This window comes from Gadus chalcogrammus, chromosome 20, assembly GCF_026213295.1.
Source record: "Gadus chalcogrammus isolate NIFS_2021 chromosome 20, NIFS_Gcha_1.0, whole genome shotgun sequence".
In the NCBI taxonomy this organism is placed as follows: Eukaryota; Metazoa; Chordata; class Actinopteri; order Gadiformes; family Gadidae; genus Gadus; species Gadus chalcogrammus.
In genome coordinates, this window is record NC_079431.1 from 4,791,153 (window position 1) to 4,813,337 (window position 22,185).

Here is a 22,185-nt window from a genome sequence, read left to right on the forward strand (position 1 = left end):
ATGGGGGGGATCTATGTGGAGTTTGTGTTGGGAGGGTTAGGATTAGGGTTACATGTTAGGATGTTTTAAAAGAGCAAATGGTTGACTTTGTGCGGACAACTTGTTCAACAGTGTAAATATTTCCACTGTCACAAAGAGTACTCGAGCGGACTTGCTGCTCTCTGCCCTACATAGTAATAGTATCGCTACTAGGGACGGTAATAGTCTCACACACTCCTGTTTTAATCTCGTGCTCAATACATCTAACCCCCCTGGGCGATGTCTCCCTGTGTTGGCGGGCAGATCATCAGCGAGGACCAGTTCCGCCAGCTGGAGAAGATCAAGACCATCGGCTCCACCTACATGGCGGCCTCGGGCCTCAACGACTCCACCTACGACAAGGTGGGGCGCACGCACATCCGCGCTCTGGCGGACTACGCCATGCGCATGATGGACCAGATGAAGTACATCAACGAGCACTCCTTCAACAACTTCAAGATGAAGATCGGTGAGTTGATCGAAGCGTTGGGTCGAGACCTCGTCGCCCAGGAGAGACTCGTGGATGGTTTAGGGAGATTAGAAGGGGAGCTTTGTTTTGGAAGGGGTAATAATTAATTGGGTTGAGGCCTTGACACACCGTAGCTAAGGTTTAGGGCGCCAACAGGCAGCTGAACTTTGTGCCGTCCTTGTCTTCCCACCTGAGGTGTGCTATATCCCACGCGGTGTCACTCATCTAGGCTGTTTTATCAGCTGAGAAGAATCACGAGAAAAAGTGTCGGGAACGCCAGGTCGAGACGGAATAAATAGACAGGCAGGCTGGAAAAAACCCTCTCAACTGAACGGGATGAGAGAGGATGTGCTTAGATGAAGTGTTAGATTGAGATGAATCCTACTGCTCCTCAAGAGGATCAACTCATAGCGTGTCGACGTGTCAATGATTACTAGTGTGGTGGTGCGGAGTATAGTTAGGGTATGTCGGCCGATGTTATGCCCTGTCATGTCAAATTATGACCGCATTGCAGTTCATTTAGAGGGCAATGGGTTTTTATTTTATCGATAGATTTATTTTATCAATAGAAGCAGCTGTGGACAGCTGATATGAAGATAAAAGTCTCATTGGTCCAAAAACGAGTGTGTGTCTGGCCAAGCGATCGGCAAACTGAATAAATGTTTTGTGCATGTCCCGGTCAGGGCTCAACATCGGGCCGGTGGTGGCGGGCGTGATCGGTGCCCGGAAGCCCCAGTACGACATCTGGGGGAACACGGTGAACGTGGCCAGTCGCATGGACAGCACCGGCGTGCCTGAGAGGATCCAGGTTAGTACGGAGGATGGGGTGGTTACATATGTAAAGGATAATTATCGGGAAAATACAGAACAGTCCCAAATGCCCCAAATGTCTTGCTTCGCCCTGAAGGGGCTTATTTTCGATGGTGACCGGCGACGTTCTATACATTATCCCGCTTATTACACGGCTACTTGCCAAAAAGAAAAAATACCTTCACACAATGTGTCTTTGTACAATTTATCAGCATTCGTAGTGTTCACCCGCAGAGAAATAGTCGGCCAAAGACGTCGCTTAGCAACCGAGTACGCTGGGGTTGATAAGTTACCGGACTTCTTGCGGAGAGATACGAAAGACGGCAAAAAATCCACTTTGACAGTGGTCATTATATGCTCAGCAACAGTCAATTATCAAAAAATAATTCCCCGCCGGAAGTTCCCATGCAAGTCAACTGAGCGTTCAACAGCATTGAGAAGAGCCGTGTAATAAATATATATATATCCTCTTGTTTAGTCTATATATTAGACTAACCAAGAGGAAGAGATTGGGGAGCAGCACTAGATCATTGTTTTGTAGGAATGTCCGACGGTGGCACTGATGGGTAGTTGAGGTCAAAAAGTACCTTCTGACCTCTTCGAACTTTGATGACACGGCTTTGAAACTTGTGGACATTTGACTTTTCTAACTTCTTAGTTTTATTACTGGTATTGAAATGCACAACCATTTGCATAACACTATTTATGTTAATCCCCATATCTACTGCACAACAGTGTCCCGCACTAGATATACTGATCGTTTTTTATGATTCATGTATATTGTGGATATTATCTTTGTAAACTGTGCTGTATACCTCTAATAACCTCCTCTACTTCGGCTCAACGTTTCCAATACTCTTCCGTTACCTCTGCAGTCCCCTCATTTCCTGTATTGAATAATTCATGTTCATTCTAATTTAGTTTTATCTAAATGAATCTTTCATTAAAAATAGTTTATTCGTATTTTTTTTTTTACCATTGGATATTAAATCATTAATGCGCGATACCTCCTTTCTAATAGAAATGTGTAAGGCGCCCCGCAATTTTAGGCCCTCAATTCTATATTCGTCATATGAGCTCATGTCCCTACTTTGGGCTAATTAGCATCGACACCATTATAAGGGGTCTGCTGATAGAGGTTGGCAAAGAGTGTATTAAATGTCATTAAAAAGACACTGCACTTGAGTTATTTTAATTTTTTTCATGTTTGAAGTGATCGACCTTCATAAGTTAATTCTACGCTGTTGCACATTTAATGGACGAATATTTTCTTTTAGTTTTATCGATTTAAGGTTTGATTACGGTTCTGTAGACAAATAAAAGCACACGCAGAGCCCACTCGTGCGCAGAGCCCACTCACTGCGATGCACATTCAAATGAGACTGCCATCATTGGTTGTACTGTATAGTGCATTGTGAAACTGATTCTTACATCAGAGCACCATGCTCAGCCTAGCATTTATTGATTTAGCCTTAAGATGGCAGCATACAAAGTAGCTTGGCATGTCACTCATGTGTGGTTCAGTGCTTTACGAAACCTGCATCAGTTCAGGGTGATTCAACAGCAGCTGCCTTCTCCCTGGCCTCGACTGTGCATGTTAGACCATTCACATGAATAAAAGATGGAGATAAACGTTTGAACAAAGCTAATGTCAATCAACCCCCCTCCCCTCTGTCAAGGTGACAACCGACCTCTACCAGGTCCTGAGCTCCTACAACTACACGCTGGAGTACCGGGGCGTGGTGACAGTCAAGGGGAAAGGGGAGATGATGACCTACTTTCTAACCGCCGGACCCCCAAGCAGTTAACACCCACTCACCCAGGGGACCCCCATGAACACTGGGTGGGGCCCGAGGGGGGAGGTGAGGCGGACTTCTGGGTCCGAACGCCGGAGCGTTTTTTCACAAACGTGGAGATCGGGACGAGCCTCGGGCCTCTGTGGACTCCTGGTGGACTCTCTTGGTTTTCCCGTTCTGAGATTCATGGCGTTGAACGCTCGTGAGGCTCTTGGCGCCTGCTGAGAAGGAGCAAGGAGTCCGCCCCAGGACGGATCCAAAGCAAGGACCCAAAGACGCAGGGCCAGACTCGAGGAGACTGGAGGGTACTTGATGGACGTGGGGGAGGGGGGGGGGGGTCCGCCGTGGTGCTTGGGGCGTGGTCTTCGGCGCGCTCCGCCACACCGTACCTCATTCTGCGGTCACGCGCTGGGATCTGAATTCGGCTCCCAATCCACCAGGTCTTTCTTTGGACACTTTGCCAAAGGATTAACTGAAGTGTTTAAAAGCAAAAACAAACAAAGCAAGTCTATTCTCTATTTTTATTCTCTCTCGCTTGCGCTGTCTCTCTCACTCTCTCTGTATTTCTCTCTCCCCTGTGCCCTGAAATATATTTACGTGTGCAACGCACTGTTTTATGGGTGTATACAGAGAAAGTACAATCAATGTGAAGACCAACATCGTTTGTTGTCATACATATACCGGTTTCAGGGGTTGGTGGTTTTGGTCAGGACAGGAGGAGGGCACTCACCAGCACTAAGAAAGCCTTTTACTGGATATGACAATGAACGGAAGTGACAATGAAAGATGTAGTTTGACGTCGACAGGTTGTTGAGACACTGGGCAAGGTGGGTGTGTGGAGAAATTGGTTCCTCAATGAAGAGAAGGGAAGGAGGGAGGTTGTCACGTTTTACAGAGCGCATATGGTCAGACAGGTATACAAATACAGACAAACACTGGTCAGACACAATCACGCACACACACACACACACACACAAGCCACACGCTTTAACTGAAGACCACTTTTCAAATAAGGATGTCAACAAAAAGCTTTTGTAAAACCGATCTTTGAAGAAAAAAAAACATCATACACTACAGGAAATTACAGATTCTATATTTTGTAAATTAATATATGAGAGAGCAATCTATGAACACCAACGTGTATTTGGATGTACATAACAGTTACCCACACTGCACACCACTAGCGATGGACATGGGCCGTCACCGTGTTGACTTTATATTGCCATATTTCATTGCCTTTTTTAATTTGATTTCATTCCATCTGCCTTTTTTTTGTATGTTTATTATGTTCACATCGGGGGAGTTGCATAAGTTCACAGTTCATGGCTTTGGCAGAGGGGCAAACACACACACTACTCTTCTCATCACTGTGGGGGGGAAAAACTGTTTCCCTGGAAGAGGGCGTTTCCCGGGGTTCTTTCATGTGGTTATGTCCCCCTCCCCGTCTATTAATATTTGATCCCTGATGAGAATGCGTCCGGTACGACGAGAACTCGCCTAAACTGTCTAGAGCGCTCACAGTGCTGCTCAACAACCTTCAGCTCCCCCCCCCCCCCCCCCCCCCTCCATACCCCCCTGCTAGTTCAATCAGATGGTACGACCCAATGAATGTCCCATGATCTCCGAATGAGGCCTTTGTAAACAAAACGAAAAAACACCGGAAGTGATGCGTGTACTAAATCGCAGACGGCAGCTGATGTTCTCCCGTTGGTTAGAGATGCGTGGTGAGAACCCGTGGTACCTTCAGTGTGACCTTTGTTTGGGTTAGGTCCTGTGAAACCTGTTTGCTTTAGCCGCACAGCAGTTCTCCAGTGCTAGCGAGCTGGACTGCCGTGATGTCTCCTGCTGGCACATGTATGCTACCTGACCCCCTTCCAAGTCTCTTGTATTTTCTCTAAGGTCATCACCATTCTTCTAAGCTACGGAGCAATCCAGTCGTGTTAAACATTTGCCCGGTGTTTATTATTTTTTTTATCCAGTGAAGGTGTCTATTTATAATATCAGTTGGAAATTCTGTTATGGAAATCCTCCACAATAGGATTAATTTATAATGCCTTTATTTTTTTCGTCATAAAGTCATGGAAATGGAACAGCCGTTATTCTTCAAAGATCACAGAAGTGGAGAGCAGCTGTGTTTTATTAATTTTGACAATGTTTGGCATCAGAATTGTCCTCAAAGCTAAGAAACAAACTTTAAAAGTGTCCTCCTGTGAGGAACCAAAGAGATTGCACTGGATTCTGCTGCTCTCCACGGCCGTGACTGAACCCCTCCACTGCAATAATCCTGCCTGCACATCCATACAACATACTCTGTTTAATGTCGCTTACATCTTCTTTCCTGGTATCTGCTCATGTGGTTTTCATTTTCGTTTCATTATAAATGGGTGGATGCGTCGAACACATGGTACTAAAGATGATGTGCTGTTGATCCAGATTAAGCTTTGGAACCCAAATCAAGAAGGCTTTTGGACAGGTGGGCAATGGGGTTGGAGCGAAGGTGCCTACGTTGAGTGGAGGTTTTGCATTCAAGTAAACACAAACGCCTTAGCCTCTCTCGCTACATGGAAGTATCTACTTCATTTGGATTTGGTTCGATGAAGAATTGAGTCTATGACTTCAAAGATGAACCATGGCTTGATTTTGTTTTTTTGTTTGTTACATTCCAATAAACTGCAAAAATGTTTTCACACTTGAGGATTTATCCAAAGTACCTTCTTTTATCTGTGTTCTGGCTTCAGATGTTTTTGTACTTGATTCATGGCTATGGAGCGCGCATTATGCAAAAACTACCAAATTTTAAATTTAAAACAACAGCACTTATGCAGCACAAATGATTTTAGAAATACTTACAATAGGCCTTTGACATGGTTGACTCTGCCGTCAATGTGTGTATTAACTTATGTAAGTCGCTTTGGATAAAAGCGTCTGCTAAATGCCCTAAATGTAAATGTGAATGTAGGCCTATATTCTCTGCGGTACTAATGTGTTTCTCAACATATCCAGCAGAGGGCAGCAGTGCTACATAACCAAAAAAAAAGACCCTACTCCTACACTTGTCACCTAGAGACCCCATTCCACATTTGAAATGTTCCTATTAGATTGGAATCGAACGCTATCATTCAAATAGTTAAAATGTACAACTTTTTTTTAAAGGTCATTTTAAAATCTGTTTGACTTCCCCCGCCCATTCTGACATTTCACCTGCTTCAAACTAACCGTTAACCTTCGTTCAAATATAACTAAACGATCGATATAATTTATCCTTTTTTTTTTACAGAATCAACAGTTTAATTTTAAACCCACCTCGTATGTTTTCAGTTGGTCTCATTTACTTCCGTTGAGGCTAGAGCGTGATAATTCCAACTGCTCTAGCCCAACGTGGCTAACCATTTCGGACGTCGCGGAGCCTATCAACGTCCAGAGGACCGGGGCAGTAAGGGCATGTTCAGGGCATTAGATCTGATGATCTGATTGTTGCAGAGTATTGCCAGTGTATTGTTGCGACTACAGGGGGCAGCATGTGTACAGTTTTGTAATCAGCAACTTAAAGCCTCTGCTCTAGTTTCCATTGCTTCTACAGCTCTACACTACAGTATCAATGTAATCCTCTCCCACTAATTCGCCTCCTTTTTTTTTGTTTTCTTACAACATACCGAGTATATTATATCCATCTTCCATTCATTGAATCGTCCATCCATTTGCAGAGCTGATTACCACCAGCTCGCTCCGATACCCCACCGGCTCCTCTACACATGACATTGTTACATTTTCAAACTGCCAACACTACGGTTCGTTTCCACGGAGATCCCCCCCCCCTGTAAATGATTGACGGGTGGCTAATCACTGAATATACTGTATATCACTGTAATATAAATGAAATAATCCAAAGTAAATAGACTTCAGTTTTGAAAGTGACCAGAATTGAAGGCCGCTCCTAACGGCCATTTCCAGCCAGCTCTTTGTTCGGATGGAGACAGTACCTACTTAAGTGTAGTGGCTTTTCTGAGGAAGGGTTTTACATCTGGATAAATGGTAGCAATTCCCTGTTATACAAAACCAACAAAAAAGCTTTTTAGATGTTAGTATGACTAAAAACCCAAAGCATTATCTGCTATGTGAAATCCAATGTCTTATTATCCATAGCATCGTTTTCAGGCTTCTAACAAACAAACCAATCAGGATCCAGGAAAACACATCATTATTTCTCCTAACCACAATATAATACGTTCCCTGTAGCATCTACAGCACTATTGTTTAAAAAATAAGCTAGATCTGCCCTGGCAAACAATCAGTCTTTTGCTAATGTTCCCTAGAACATTGTTTATTACTCCAATAGTGGCTATTTGCTGCAGCTGATGCTTCACTTATATAGAAATAGATGCTACAAGACATTCTGGTTACCTGAACAGGGATTTTATTACGTTTTGGGAAGTCATAACTTCGTCATGAATCGTGGCAGAGTGCCACATTACTCTGGCGTTTGTATTCAAATGATGAAAACTGTGCCGATATTATTCAGCGTCCTGAATGAATAGGATACGATCTGTTAATGTATTGGCCCCAGACTTTATTAATGTGCATATCACGAACTAGGCAACGAAGAATACATCGAATGCATGAGCACCTCCTAGCTCAAAAACACATTCAAATACATTTTAACAAAAGTTAAATTGCCTTTACCCCTCAGACTATGATCGTGCCGGGGAAAGAGAGCGTGAAGGAGAATCATCTCGTGTCAATAACAAAGTGTTTTTTTCTTTTTTTGGTTTCTCAAGAGCCCATCCAATCAGAAGCGTGTTGTTAAAAAGCAAGCCATTAGGTCATCTAGGTGTGGCGCCGCTGCTTGCTGCACGATCCAAGAACATTTGATTTCTTCTCTGTAGAGAATTGCCTTGATGAGTCATCAGGGGCTGGAGCAGCAGCAGCCCCCAGACTGACGTATGATGATGTGATGCCAGCAGGACATGCAGGTCTGTACAAAACGCCCTGTTATGTCCGTGTGGAAAGTAAGCCGGCGACTAGTAAATGGTTGTGGTCATCTTAAGTCAAAGGTGATCCACTGGTTTGCTAATGCATAAATGTTTATTGACACGTCACATGGCACTGCTTAATGGCGTCAATGGATGCATGTGTTTTGCGTCTGTGCATTAAAAACACAAGACCCTCTGAGATGATCAGTATGCTGCTCATCCCCACACAAACACAACTCATAAGAAGATTTCAAATTTTCACTTTTATAAAGGCGATAAAATAAGCAGAGAGCCAGACTGTCCAGTCAATACACAATCAGTCAAATAAATAGCAGAATAATAGATCTGCAAATATGACATTTGGGGGGCAATTGACAATCACGTTGTTATGATGGGGAGGGAGAAGGAGGCCCGTGTTCAGAGAAGAACAAGCTCAACGCGTGAGCCTGCATTGCATAGTTCCAAGCCATGGCATACGACCCTCGGTACGCATCGTGTCTGTCGACCGGGCAGGGAGGGAGGGAGGGGGGGGGGGTAGGGGGTGGCGGTTCTGGAGCTTGGCTTCCTGCCGGACTACACTGGGCTGAGATGGCTGAAGGCTGTTGTTAGGAATTGGCAGCATTAGGGTTCATCGCGGTCTCTCCGTCTGCACTGACACCGGGGCCTCGTGTGCCGGGTGCCCTTAGGAGAAGCAGCAGCAGCAGCTAGGTTTCAGTCGTGGTCTCTCCGTCCGCTTCAGCTCCATCTTAGTGGGGCCTCACGACCTCAAGAGGATCAGCGGCAGCAAAGCTTTGGATGTTCGTTGTTTCTGGGGGTCGGGGTCTTCTTCTTCTTCTGCTGGGAGGGGGAGGGGGGGGAGTGGGGGCTGTTGCCGCACTTCCAGGATATGCGCGGGAAAAGTCCCCCCCCCCCCCCAGTTTTTGTGTCCGTTCTTTTGCGGTCTTCCGCTCGGTCAGACGTTGTAGTCCGGTGCCTTGCCCAGCGGCTGTCGCAGCCAGACCTGCAGAGTCATGAAGGCGCCCACCGCGATGTGGAAGAGGATCTGCCACGCGTTCCTCAGCCCGGACAGGTACATGTTGCTCAGGCAGATGAGGCCCAGCGCCAGGAAGCTCTTGCTGGTCCGCCAGATGGAGAAGTAGGCAAACAGGTAACACTGCAGTGGAGCGGGGGACGGGAGGGACAGAGGATGAGGGATGAGGCTGAGGGATGGCACCACACCACCTTTTAGTTTCCGATCAGATAACATGGGGCAGCCTTAAGTATCTTCCGATCCGAAATTGCCAGGTTTTTCTACTCTTTCATTCAAAAGTGAATATGAATATAGGGCTAGCACATTTCATAACTGTGAAATATGAAATATGAATAAATGGAAAGATAAATGATCAATTGTATGTTTCCAATCTAACACTATTTTAATATCTACCTTCTTAAAAACTAGCCTTCTGTGGCCGATCACCTAAATAGAAATATAGAGCTGCTTTGATTTCACAACATTAGAAAAGTTGGCGGAGAAAGAAAATAGCATACCAGACTTTAGCCACACATAGGAATACCACATTTCTAGGCCAGGATCGGTCCGAAACCATCCCTCGATGAGGGCTTTGTGGACGACAACCAGGAGCAGACGTTCTTTCGCTAGGTTTGTTCAGTCTGCTCAGTAAAAACGTAAACCCTGCCCTGACAACTCAATCCACCAGACCATCAATTAAAACTAGAATAAAAAAAAAAAAGCAACCCTTCATGTGGAAATTAATGACCTCTGCTGACGGGCTTCCTGCTGACAAGCTGCAGAGTCCCGCGTGTTCAAGAGCGGCCCGTCATTGGCCCACTGGCCATCACTCACCTGATAGAGGCAGGCGGCCGTGCCCAGGAAGAAGGCAATCACGTAATTAAAGTCTTCGTCATCGTTCTGGAGAGAAGCAAGAGGAAAAGCGTTATTTTCTTCAGCTCAAACCAGTGAGTTCTTTCACATGGTGTACACAGCAACGCAGGGAGGAGCTCCATTGCTCCTTTGTGTGATTCTTGCTTCTAGATTTGCCTTTAGGCAAATAAGCAATCCACTTTCGTGTCTCCATTGTGTTCACAACAGAGACACCATGCACCACACATAATGGAACATATACTTGCTATGTATTCACCCCTATTGCGTTCACCTTTTGTAAGGGAACACCATTACTTTACCCGACGTTATTCTAGAGCCTCAAAGACAACGCAGAACCGCCTCAGAGTGGAGAGTAAATAAATCGCTGTAAACAGACGAGGAGACCGAGTCGGGGCGGTAGATCAGGGCTTCTTGGAGGGGGGGGGGCTCCCAGGGACTCTCACCTGCAGGATGCTCTCTATAGCGTGGACACCTCGCAGCAGGTTCAGCCCCCCGCAGAGGACGCTGAGCACGCACGACACGATCCCCGGCAAGGTCACGGGATCCAGCATCTGAGTGGGCGCTGGGAGCAGCGAGAGGGGGGAGAGAACCACGCCGTCAGCACAAAACACCATTACAATGGAGAGATGAAATAACACACAGGAGCGCACATGTCTTTCTCCCGGGGGCACCGCTGCGGAGACAATACGCATTCCGACAGGCCGAGGTGTCAGGAGCATATGTCTGCTGGCCATTCGGCTGCCGGGTTTAAATATGTTAAGGTTTGAGTGTGGTCAAAGTTTAAGTGAAACCCTTGTTTGAACTCGAGTTCCAACAGTAAGAGGTAATAGAAAGTTCAAGGAAGGAACTCTCATGGTTGTAGCTCCCGGCCACCTTGTGATACTATTAGAAGCTAGTAGCGTCCTAAGAGCGTTATAATGAGCGATGCAGTGGACCGCGCACCGTGGTGTCATACTCAAGGGTTTCGGGAAGCTTGACCCTTTCTCGGACACTGCCATCCACATCAACCACTGCCCAGAAGGAGCCCCACACATCCGTGCATCAGAGCGGACACATCTGTGTCCTTTTGTCCTGATGTCGGACTGCCTTTTCGGAGGCATTTCGATGTCACGACAAAGGGACATCCACGGCGAGAGGGTACAATAAAGGAATGGGACTTGAATTACTTGAAGCAGAGTAAAACGTTCACAAACTGGTTGGCGGAAGGAAGACATAGGTTTTGCACTAGTTTTTTTTGGTAATCAATGACTAATTGGTATGGATTACCATGTTCGAGATCACAGAAGACTTGCTCACACATAAAAAAATAAAAGATCACTCGCACTTTAATGTGAATTCATGTTAATTAGTGGTAATTAAAGGGCATTACACCAGACTGATGCAGCTTGTGGTTTTGTAATTTAAGGGATAAGGATCATATCAGCAAGAATCTGATAAATAGCGTTCCATCTAATGTTGCCTAATTAAATCGTCTATGACTAAGCGGCACAAAAACAATCGTAATCTTGTGGCTTTTCGACATTCCTGCGAGACTAACTACTCGTCACTGCTAGTATTACAAATCAGAGTATTCAAATGGACCTCGAACAGGACATTGCCATACCTTCTACATGAACAAATCATCAATACCTGGATCAATACAATGCTCCTTAGCGTACCGGGGGAGGGATTCCATCGAAACCTCTGCATTAATCTGTCAACTGTGCATAATAGCCGTAAGCAGGCCTCACTCGCGTGGAGGTACTGGTGAGGTAAATCTTCAAGGAGTACCGAGTAATACGTAATTTATGATTGGGAGTCGGCTTAGCTCACAATGTAGAGCAGGTTGAATTGGAGCCGGAAGGTTGCTAGTTTGTTCCCTGGACCCTCCTAGCTGAGTGTTGAGGTGTCCCTGAGCAAGAAACCCAACCCTAACTGCTCCCGACAAGCTGGCTGTCGCCTTGCATGGTTGACCGGCGTGTGAATAGGAATATGAACTGTTATAAGTCGCTTCGGATAAATGCACTAAATGTAATGATTGTTGCGGCTTTGCTGAGCCACACGTATACAAAAATAATATAGCGGTCGTATTCTGCATTGCTCTCCCATCACACGTGTTTTTCCTGGCCCGGTCGTGTGTGCAGGTGTTGGGTTTCTGTGAGCTGTGAGCTCCCTACCGATGCCCTTGTACTTGGAGGGCGTGTGCGGGGAGAAGCCGTTGATGGAGCTCAGGTCCTCGCGGGAGAGCTGGTAGGGCGGCCGCAGCCGGATCTCCGTCTGCATGTCGGAGAGGTTGATCTTGGTGGACAGCGAGCGCGGGCTGTTGTAGCGCTGCTTGGTCTTCTGGATGAAGGTGTCTGGACGGGCAGAGGCACGGTCAACACACAGCGATGACAACCACAACCACCACAACAACTACGTCGTCAGCACACACAAACGGGGCACAAATCACTGCACACATCAATAGAGCGAGCGCATTCCCTTCTATTGTGATGAATGTGCAGCGCACGTGAGTTTTTGTTGCATATTATAGAGCTGGGTGATGATTCGGTATATATCACTGGTATAGACGTTCAGTACTGTGGGTATCTACAGCAAAGGTAATATACTATAATATTTAAGTAGACACATGTTTTTGTAATCAAAATAAGCATGATGAGGAGAGGATAGCATAATTACGTTAAGTTGGTTATTTCAAATAAATTAAATAAACGTATGTATATTAAGCAACACCACACGACAGGGAGTGCTGTTGTAATGAATATCAGCACGGCTGTGATTCGGTCGTAGGTACGAGGCCGTAGGCCGATTGCCGAAGATAATCACAGCCGTGCTGATATTCAGGACAACAGCACTCCCTGTCGCGTGATATTGCTTTTATACAACAGTTCTACAATCACCATTTATTAGTTAACAGTCATAAGCAACAATAGATTATGATTTATTTGTTTAATCATTGATTTGGCTCCGCCAACAGATCCGCAACTGGACTGGGATTGAACTGTTGCCAAGCAACCCATAAACACACTAGCTAGTTAATAACATTAACGGTTATTCACTACCTGTAAAGCGGAGTCATACATGTATAGTTAAAAGTCCCAGGGCTGTTATACTCTATATCAGCACTCATGGAATGCGTCTTGTCTTTTGGTCGGAACTAACTGTTGTATAAAGATATATATATATATAACTGATGTGTTACAATCCATGATTTTCATAGTAGCTCTTCTACATCCTACAAGTCCCTCAACAGTTTGAGTGGCAGGTAGGGGGGCGGGACTCACCAAACTCGATGAAGGAGTAGGGCCTCACGGCGCTGTTGATGCGCTTGGTGTCGTAGGTGACGATGAACTCCTTCTGCAGCTCGTCCAGGTAGCAGAAGGCCAGCACGCTGGGGTAGTTCTCTGTGCAAACCATCAGGTAGCCTACACCCAGCGAGCTGGTGAAGCTGACGGGGAAAGCACAGAGCAAGACCACGCAAAGTTAAAAACACGTTGACGCGTGCTACTTGTGCCGCAGACCAACAAGACGACATGAAATGTATGGTGGGGGATAAATAAACATTTTCCTTTTTTCATGTTCAATATCCATTTCTCGTGTTTTGCAAGGGATGTTAGGAGTTTAGCAGATGACCTTTATGGATCGAAATGGTCAAATTGTTTTATATTCAGTAGACATATTGCACGCCTCAGGGGATGTGAATATCAACGGATACACAAAAGCTTACACAGAAACTCTTATGAAATAACTTGAAGCCTAACGAACAGGTTCATTGGGCCTATGAGGCTTATATTCCGGTGTCTGCCAACGTACAGAAGACTGAACAGCAGTGAAAAAAAGAAAAGGTAGCAGACCAATCAGTGTGTTGACATAAATGGTTTCACTGTTTCACAGCGTTTTTTAAGAACCCCAGCCTACACAATATGTGTGGGATGCAACAAATCTATAGCCACTTGAAAACAATGCAACCTGGCTGATGCTCTTCTCCTCATTAGCTGTTGGCTCGTCTTGAAAACAATGACTTATTTATGGCAGATTGGAATTCAACTAGTGTCTGGCCTGCTTGCAGATAGCTGGCCCTGTAATTTGTTCTTTTAAAATGATCCCTGCTGTTTTAAAAGGTGACCAATCACCTCCTCCAAAGCAATGCCAAGATCCCTAGACATTTCATCCTTTCGCATTTCTGTTTGCCTGAGATTTTTAATTTGCATGAAATAAAATGCAAATGACTCAATGAGGAATCATAGACTGTAGAATCACCCCGTGAGGAGAAAGAGTCGTTCCAAGATATCTATTATTGAGATGTTATTCAATTACACGGCAAACCAACCCTTTCAACATGAAAGCATGGTGGAAATGGAATCAACTGGATCATTGAGAATTGTAAAGCGATAAGAACTATTCTAAATGTTAAGTATGACTGACAAAACAATTGTAAATATCCTTCACCTAATGCGCAGTTCAAATACGGTAGTAATCTCAGAAGCAATCAACCCCACGTGATTCTAATAGCACCCCATTATGTTCTCCATTCCACTTATTATGCTGCTTGAGTACAAGACATGATTAGAATTTTCCAGTTCCGTGGCAAATCTATTGTCATTTACCACCAACCCAGCCCAGGACGTACTTGACATTGAACTGGCCGATCTTGACTGTGCAGCGGTCAGGGAACTGTCCGAGCTTTTTGGAGAGGCCCTTGAGGTGCTTCTTGGTTTCCTGAAGCTCCTTGTCCTGTTCGTAGTCTGTGGACGCAGAGAGTGGGAGGCCGTCCCCGACCCTTACGACTGACGCAAACAGCACCATTGACATCTTCAGGTGGTTTTACTCTGAGGGAAGAAAGAGGAAATTGTCATAACATTGTAAACCAGCAACTAGCAAATAAATAAGCTTTGTAATTGAGAGTAGACGACTGTTGTATTTGATTTGCAGATAAAGAATCTGTTCTAAAGACTTGAATGAAACATAGTTTGTGTAACTGTTTATCTCGGGGATAGCTGATATATAGCAAATTACTGTTGTCCTCTCCATCCACATTCCTGCTTGCATATCTGTATCTATGCATGTATATCTGTATCTGTATCTATCTGTATGGAAGTAAGTCCGTCACTTCTGTACATCTCCAATCAGAACCTCGGATAGCTCCCAAGACAGAGCTGGGGAAACCAATCGATAGCGTTACACACGTCATCACAACAGTAATGTATGCCCTAAAACGATCTATTAAGGCGACTTTGTGATCAAACATACTCAAACATAAGTTGAACCCAGATAATATAGATTGTCATGCAATTCAAATCGAATACGCCAAAGGCTGTCGCGATGTAGCTAACATTTAACAAGCTTATAGATCGTTCTACATTGAGACAATAATACTAGATTCATTAAAGCAAGGTACTGTTTGTAACATTAAAGCAATTAATGTATAAATCACTTGCGACACGCAAGGAAGTGAAGATAGATAGGCGTTAGTAGCTCAAGAGGAAGCAAGTTAAGTGCAGCTCGCTAACTAGAGGTAGCATGGGCGGGCTAGCGGGTACTAAAAGCAATATGAATAGTATGTGCAAACCTGTAGGGAGAGACACATAGGTCGGAAGAAAAGCCGTTTAACTTTAATGACTATTTTAAGACTTGCATCATTCACGTTAACTTAGGAATGTCCCTCTGTACGCAGCTAGCATGGTAATGGCAGGAATGCTAGGCTAGCAGTATCTTCCGCTAGCGCCGTAGGTTTACGTGGCTCTCGCGCGGTGGCTTGTGGGTAGCACAGGCTCTCATCAGCACCACGCTACATAGTAGTCTGATGAGAGATGTAAAACACTCACACTTCACGTGAGTTCGTTTTATTAGAAAACAACAATAAGGAGACGTGTTGAACATTAATCAAGGTAATCATAATCAATAAGCATTTCGGCAATATTGGTTTAAAGTGCTTCAGCGGAGAATGGGGGAAATACGATATGTAGCATTAACAAAAAGTTGAACATTAGGTGAGATTTCATATCAATGGTAGGCCTACATCATGCAGTTTCTAAGAACAAACATACTATGTAAAGATATATTTTTAAAACTGTTCTTTCCCCAGCCTTAAAAAACCGTATCACTCCATTCATATCTAAATAGAGATGTTTGCTGTCTACATGCAAGTTTTATTTTGACACATCCTTTACGCACACCCGTGCAATCTCCAAATGGGAATTCTCGCCAAAGGCAATATGTGTGTGTGAGTGATTTGAGGGACAGCGGGAGAACGCTTGAGGGAGAGGGCTTGAGGGATATGAAAGCGAGAGATAAATAAAGCTGGGAGTTGGATGTCGGATCTCTGCCATTGATGTCATCTTGATGAATGGCCAGGTGTCCACATGGGATGGTTTATTGGTAAAATTAGATAGGTATGAGATAGGTGAGTTACATTCACGGTGGATTTTATTTTATTTTATATAGTTACTTTCAACACTTTTCTATAATTATTTTGGGGGTATTTGTTTTTACTTCAGTACTTGTGTTTATATTCTTGTGAGAACGGGAAACATATTTTGCATGAGAAACATTCAATAACAAAACTTTAAACTTCAAATTCCCTATAGCTTTTCGAATGGCAACAATAACTTTTGTTATTAGCCTATTAATCCTCCTCCTCTGTTCTCAATACTAATTTCTGCACTCCCATGTATAACCCATCTGTTTTCTATACACTTCAGGCACTGTTCTTTTTCCTATGTGTTTTTCTTCTACAATTTATATTATTACAATTTTGACCTCAACGTTGTCAAACCAATTTTGACTATTGGCTTTTATCGCTGCCTGGTGGCTTTTGTCGTGCTGTTGGACTGTTATAACAAATGACCACACGCTGGCTTGCACTTTTATCCTGCCTCCAGACAGAGCACACCAGTAGTTATTCTAATTGAAATGATGTTCCAGTATAATGTTCCAGTGTAATAAATACCCGCCACAGGTGCTTTGGGAAGACTCGAAGCCATGTTTAACGTCACGACACAAATAGTACGCTATGCATCGTGCAATAGTACATTTTTATAATATACCATATTTATATACTCCATATTATGCCTTACTACCATCCATAACATTTTTCCTAATGTAATTTCAGCAAAACAGCCTCATTCTTCCAGCTCCATTGTTCTAAATGTCCATACTGCTGAGGACAGCACTTCTCTAAAACGGTTTATCCTACTGTATCAGCGTTGGCTGGTCAGCGCCAAATAACACTCAATATCTCAAACCTTTAAAGGTCTTTAACCTGAAGGATGTTTCAACCCTAATCGACTGATGAAGACAAAATCAATCCACACTATTCAAGAGATGTTGTATAATCTGGGGTTAAAACCAAGCAAACGGGTTGTTCTAAGAAGTTGGAACAAAGACGCAATCAATAAACATATTAGCAAGGTTAAATTCACAAAAGTATATTCAAGCGATTTATTTTATTATTCATCATAGAGACAAGATGTATTGAACCCTGAGCGACATCTTCACCAAGTATTTCCGGGTGTGAGCATAGAGATGTTTAAGCATGGCGGTTTAAATCATTTTGACTGGTCATCTCTTGAGAAAAGGCAGGGGGAAAATCTTTATCCCTCCCATGAGGATACTTTTGCTTCGATTTCTTTCTTTGAGTTGAGTTGTTTAGAGCAATTTGTGGCATGCGTAGGCAGGCTGCTGAATAGCCTATGAGGCTTGTCATCCAACCACAGTCAAATAACAGGGTGTGGAATCAATGCGTTGTGGAAGAAAGATTGTCTCCAAAACATAAAAAAGAGGATGCCATTCATACTGGATCTCTGGTGAGAAAGAAGGCAAAATAAAAAAAATTTAACCACTGAACAGTAAAACCTGAAGATACCAATAAATCTCAGGTTGCACAGAACGGTCAAGGAGATGGAGACACAAAATGACAATTACCCCCACAAAAGGTTGGGTTAAGTAGACACAAACCTTGTTACAAAAATAAAAGCCTGGACTTTGTATGAACAACCTTACATACTCAAACTCTTAAGCTCCAGTTATCCTGGTTAGAGACCTGAACACTGAACTCATGGACAAAATAAAGGCTTCCACAGAGGAAGCCTTGAGAAAAACATGATATTTGTGGTCTGGTGGTTGTCAGTTGAAAATCTGAATAAAGTATGTATTTGTGGGCATCCACAATTTTTGCTTCAGTTAAATGTCAGACACATCCTAATCTCTACAGTTTGCTTGCCAGCATGACATACCTTGCCTGCCTTACATCAACCAGAAACCAGACTCACTGGAAACAATGCTCCTCAAAGGCTCCGGATCAAATTAAGAAACATGAAATATTTACTAAGAAGGCCTTCAAATTAACCCACATCCAGGCCCAGCACTGTTGTTTTAAGTGTAATTCTCTATCCAGTTGTTTTCGTGTCAATATTTCAACAATACATACAAGGGCTTTCATGATGGTTGATGTCGACTGGCCACAGGATTAGGTTTAGCCAATAAGCCCATCTGGAATGATGGATTTAAAACTCTGAGCACAGATCAGTATTTAGGGCATGTCAGTTTACAAATGTTTTCATGTGCTGAGTGAGCCATTGTCTGGGGATTAAATGCAGACCATTAAGTTCTATGTTCCATTTGTTTGCGTGTGATGATATTCGTTATACAAATTTGTAAGCCATTTATTTTATATAACACTGGGACACAGACATCTTGACAATCATCAACATGAGTGATAAGTGACACTTTTTGGAAATGTATGATTTTATTATTTTTTTTCAAATCTCATTACTGTCAACTTATTGTTATTGTTACATGTGGCTGGGGACCGATCAATCAACAAAAGGCAACAATGACTTCTTGGCATTAGTGTGATTAAATCCCCTCCCCTCTCCCCCCCCCCCCACATGATATGGAACATGAACATGATGTGTCGAACATGGTCACATCTTTTTACAGGCCATAACGAATAAAGCACATGAAACATACGGTTAAAAACCATGGTGTCTACGTAAGAACGTTACAGCTAGATACAGCGAAAATGTCAACAGCCGATTCTCTAAAGCAGTGTTCAAACGGATGTGTCAGCAGGCCCTGCTTCTGCATACTCCCAACAAATGCAAAATTCATATTGATCACTGAACAAAACTAAATTACCGCTCGGTGTCAGCCAGAAGTTAATCTGGAGACGACCTTATTTGGAACTAGCCCATTAATGTCAAGGTTTAATAAATGGTGATCATTTTTCCCTTTGTCCCCCTCCGTTGAACCAACACATTTCCATGCATCTTGTTGTAACAGGGTATAGGGAAGTGGACCACTCAACCAATTTTTTTATTCTCCCCCGCCCATCTCCTCTGGGAATTTAAATGTAAACAATCGTTCATCTCACTCAAAACTACGAGCTCCAAAAGCGTCTGGCCGGAATGCTACTCACAATCTAACTTAGTTCCCTTTAATTGTGTTTCGCTGTCCCTGAGAACCCTATTTCATAATGAGAGAAATCCAAAGTATTGAATAATAAAACACAAGTTGTGCTCCAGATAAGCCTTTAAAATATTCATGGCAGCTTAAATCTGGGCGCTGCCCACGCAGCTTTAAAGAAGGCGCCACATCGGTAACAGTAATGGCAGTGAGATGGTATCCACTGCACTGACGGACTCAGAGGAAGGGAGCGCAAGGGAAACTACAATGACTGTTAATACACATGGCGAGAAACGCATGGCGAAACCTGACCCGGGGTCACAGCTCCCCGTGGTGGTAGGACAGACGGAGCGACAGAGAGGCAGAGAGGGAGGGACGCACGGAGGCAATGTCGGAGCATCCTTGGTCCGAAAAGGTGGGGCTCTCCCAAGTATTCTGCTTGCACAATCGCTCTTTGGCATTGCTCAGTGGGAGTAGAAAACGCAGCGAGATCATGGGACGGGACGGGCCTAATTAAAACCGTGCCCTGAATCTCCAAAGTATAAAGCAGAGGTCGGATATGAGGAGACCCAGCGACTTGAACAGAAAACATCCCAGACCGCCCGAAAGGGGGATCTGTGGAAATGTGGTCCAGACTAAGCCTGTCGGAGACATCAGCAAAAGCACGTCCACGGTGATGTTTATTGGGCATGGAATGAACCATGGACGTTTAAAAATATATGAGCCATCTAAATATCAGATGGCCAAACCAATACTTGTTTTTGGCATGAGATTTTAACATTACATATTTCCCACTACATATTTTTCCTTGACCGCTGATTGAAGGGAACTTCAAAAAGAACCTATGCTCCCCGAAAACTTGAACAATGATTCTGGATTGGCTCATTTGTCTGCCAACCGGTAAATACTTTATTAATTTTAAAGGCCTCATTTTTTGAAATCAACAAAGACATTGGTTTTCATATACTTTTCTCAAAGCGCAACTGCACCTTTACAAAATGTCCACCAACCAACCCTTAAGTCATACCGGTTTAAGAAAATTAAACAACCTCCGACATAGCACTTTCAGAGCTATTTATTTTCCTACCCGAGTCATGGATCGGCCCTTAACAGGTTGAGGCCACGCCAGCATGTATTGATCTGTGATTGTAGCTCCAGAGGATCCTAGAATGATTATGGATTCTGACATAAAGTTTTGTACAAAAATATTGGAACCAGAAGAGAGGTACAATAATCTAGATCAGCGTAATTCTCTCAGCCCGTGTGTGTTAGCGTCGTGGCGGAGTGGTGAACAGTGCTATAGTTTGCGTCAGGTGGAGTCTACACAATATGAATGGTCATCGCTTTAAACTTGGGGTAACTCTTACTACCACCCATACTGGCACGGACAAAAACACCCACTTTCCCCGACCCCCACGAACCCAAAGTCTGTGAAGGGGGGGGGGGTCAGGATTGCATAGATACAGTATAAGGTATAGCCTTTTTTTTCATTTTTTTTCTTTTTTACATATGCAGTCACAGTATCTGTGGACAGAAAAAACAGTTTTGTTTGCATGTCTCTCTCATTAAAACATCCGTGAAAAAGTCTCGAGGGGCCGGCCACACTGCATGTACTTGGTCGTCGGCGTTTTCACAAACGATGATCACCATGCTAGAATAATAAAAAATAAAAAGTAAACCTTCACTGAGGTCGTCGAGTCTCCCACGTCAGTGCTGATCGGGGGGGCCCTGCCAGGTGAAGGGGTCACAGTGCAATGACAAGCTCCGCCCCCGCCCCCACCCCCGCCCTCTACCAGTAACCAATCCTAGAGCTCCTCCCTGCGCTTCATCTTCTCCTGGTCTCGGCTCCTCAGGCTGCGCATGAACCCAGTGAAGCCCGCTTCCTGTGGGAACAAAGAGGACACCGCAGAGGTTTTTGTTCTGCTATGAAGCCTGACGGTTAGAGAGCGTGAACACATCTGTCGGTCGTCTTCTTAGTCAGCGAATGTACAGCCATAACGGGGCGAGAGTGTGTCTGTGATATGTAAATATCTGCGGACAACGACAGGGTTTCCCTTATGACGAGGAACGGTGTGAGCTCATGTGTGCACTCTCGTCACACATGAGCCTTCGTCTGCGGGTTTTTTGACGGTTTGAGAGGTTCACACGGGAATAGAGAAGGGAAGCGAAAAGCCCCAAAATCAGTCGACTTACAGTCAGTACATTTGTCATGAGAAGGTGAAACAATATATCGCTATCGATACAATTTGGCTGGCAGACAGCCTCTTCAGATCTCTCAACCCACACAGCTAATACGGCTTGAGAGAGCCTCTTTCGAATAACCCCCTATTGGCCTAACCACAGGCTGGTTTCAGCTGGTAGAGAGCGTCTTTAGATAGCTCAACCCCCTAGTGCCCTAACCACAGGCTGGTTTCAGCTGGTAGAGAGCGTCTTTAGATAGCTCAACCCCCTAGTGCCCTAACCACAGGCTGGTTTCAGCTGGTGGAGAGCGTCTAGATAGCTCAACCCCCTAGTGCCCTAACCACAGGCTGGTTTCATCAGCTGGTAGAGAGCGTCTTTAGATAGCTCAACCCCCTAGTGCCCTAACCACAGGCTGGTTTCAGCTGGTAGAGAGCGTCTTTAGATAGCTCAACCCCCTAGTGCCCTAAAACACAGGATGGTTTCATCAGCTGGTAGAGAGCGTCTAGATAGCTCAACCCCCTAGTGCCCTAACCACAGGCTGGTTTCAGCTGGTAGAGAGCGTCTTTAGATAGCTCAACCCCCTAGTGCCCTAAAACACAGTCTGGTTTCAGCTGGTAAAAAGCCTCACAGGTTTCTATTGCGTTCTGCAGTCAAAGTCATGCAGTGCGTCATGTC

At 44.3% G+C, this 22,185-nt stretch overlaps 3 protein-coding genes across 5 annotated transcripts in view; 1 reads left to right on the forward strand and 2 right to left on the reverse strand.

Moving 5' to 3' along the window:
• adcy5 (adenylate cyclase 5) overlaps positions 1-4,651 on the forward strand; it is a 60,020-nt gene extending 55,369 nt beyond the window's left edge. For all 3 annotated transcript variants that reach the window (XM_056579764.1, XM_056579765.1, XM_056579766.1), the window contains exons 19-21: positions 283-487; positions 1,171-1,295; positions 2,977-4,651. In XM_056579764.1, the coding sequence (XP_056435739.1) occupies positions 283-487; positions 1,171-1,295; positions 2,977-3,105 (459 nt within the window). In that variant the 3' untranslated portion in view covers positions 3,106-4,651. The remainder of the gene's footprint in view (positions 1-282; positions 488-1,170; positions 1,296-2,976) is intronic.
• A 2,821-nt stretch (positions 4,652-7,472) lies between these two features.
• On the reverse strand, positions 7,473-15,687 carry sec22a (SEC22 homolog A, vesicle trafficking protein). Its single transcript, XM_056580270.1, has 7 exons — positions 15,494-15,687; positions 14,555-14,753; positions 13,209-13,372; positions 12,102-12,281; positions 10,389-10,507; positions 9,907-9,972; positions 7,473-9,216 (listed from the first exon to the last, which is right to left on the reverse strand). The coding sequence occupies exons 2-7, from the start codon at positions 14,734-14,736 to the stop codon at positions 9,016-9,018; spliced, it is 912 nt and encodes a 303-aa protein (XP_056436245.1). The 5' UTR covers positions 14,737-14,753; positions 15,494-15,687; the 3' UTR covers positions 7,473-9,015.
• A 5,077-nt stretch (positions 15,688-20,764) lies between these two features.
• Positions 20,765-22,185, reverse strand: part of pdia5 (protein disulfide isomerase family A, member 5) — a 37,544-nt gene continuing 36,123 nt past the window's right edge. The window contains exon 17 of the mRNA XM_056579713.1: positions 20,765-21,212. Coding sequence (XP_056435688.1) covers positions 21,135-21,212 — 78 coding nt within the window. The 3' untranslated portion in view covers positions 20,765-21,134. The remainder of the gene's footprint in view (positions 21,213-22,185) is intronic.

What these genes read in the sequence shown, in the direction of transcription:
- sec22a (XM_056580270.1), bottom strand. Translation starts at nt 14,736, where the DNA reads ATGTCAATGGTGCTGTTTGCGTCAGTCGTAAGGGTCGGGGACGGCCTC. An exon ending in ATCGGCCAGTTCAATGTCAA is followed by an intron (nt 13,373 to 14,554) that starts GTACGTCCTGGG and finishes TTTCCCCGTCAG; the next exon opens with CTTCACCAGCTCGCTGGGTG. An exon ending in CTACTCCTTCATCGAGTTTG is followed by an intron (nt 12,282 to 13,208) that starts GTGAGTCCCGCC and finishes CTGCCCGTCCAG; the next exon opens with ACACCTTCATCCAGAAGACC.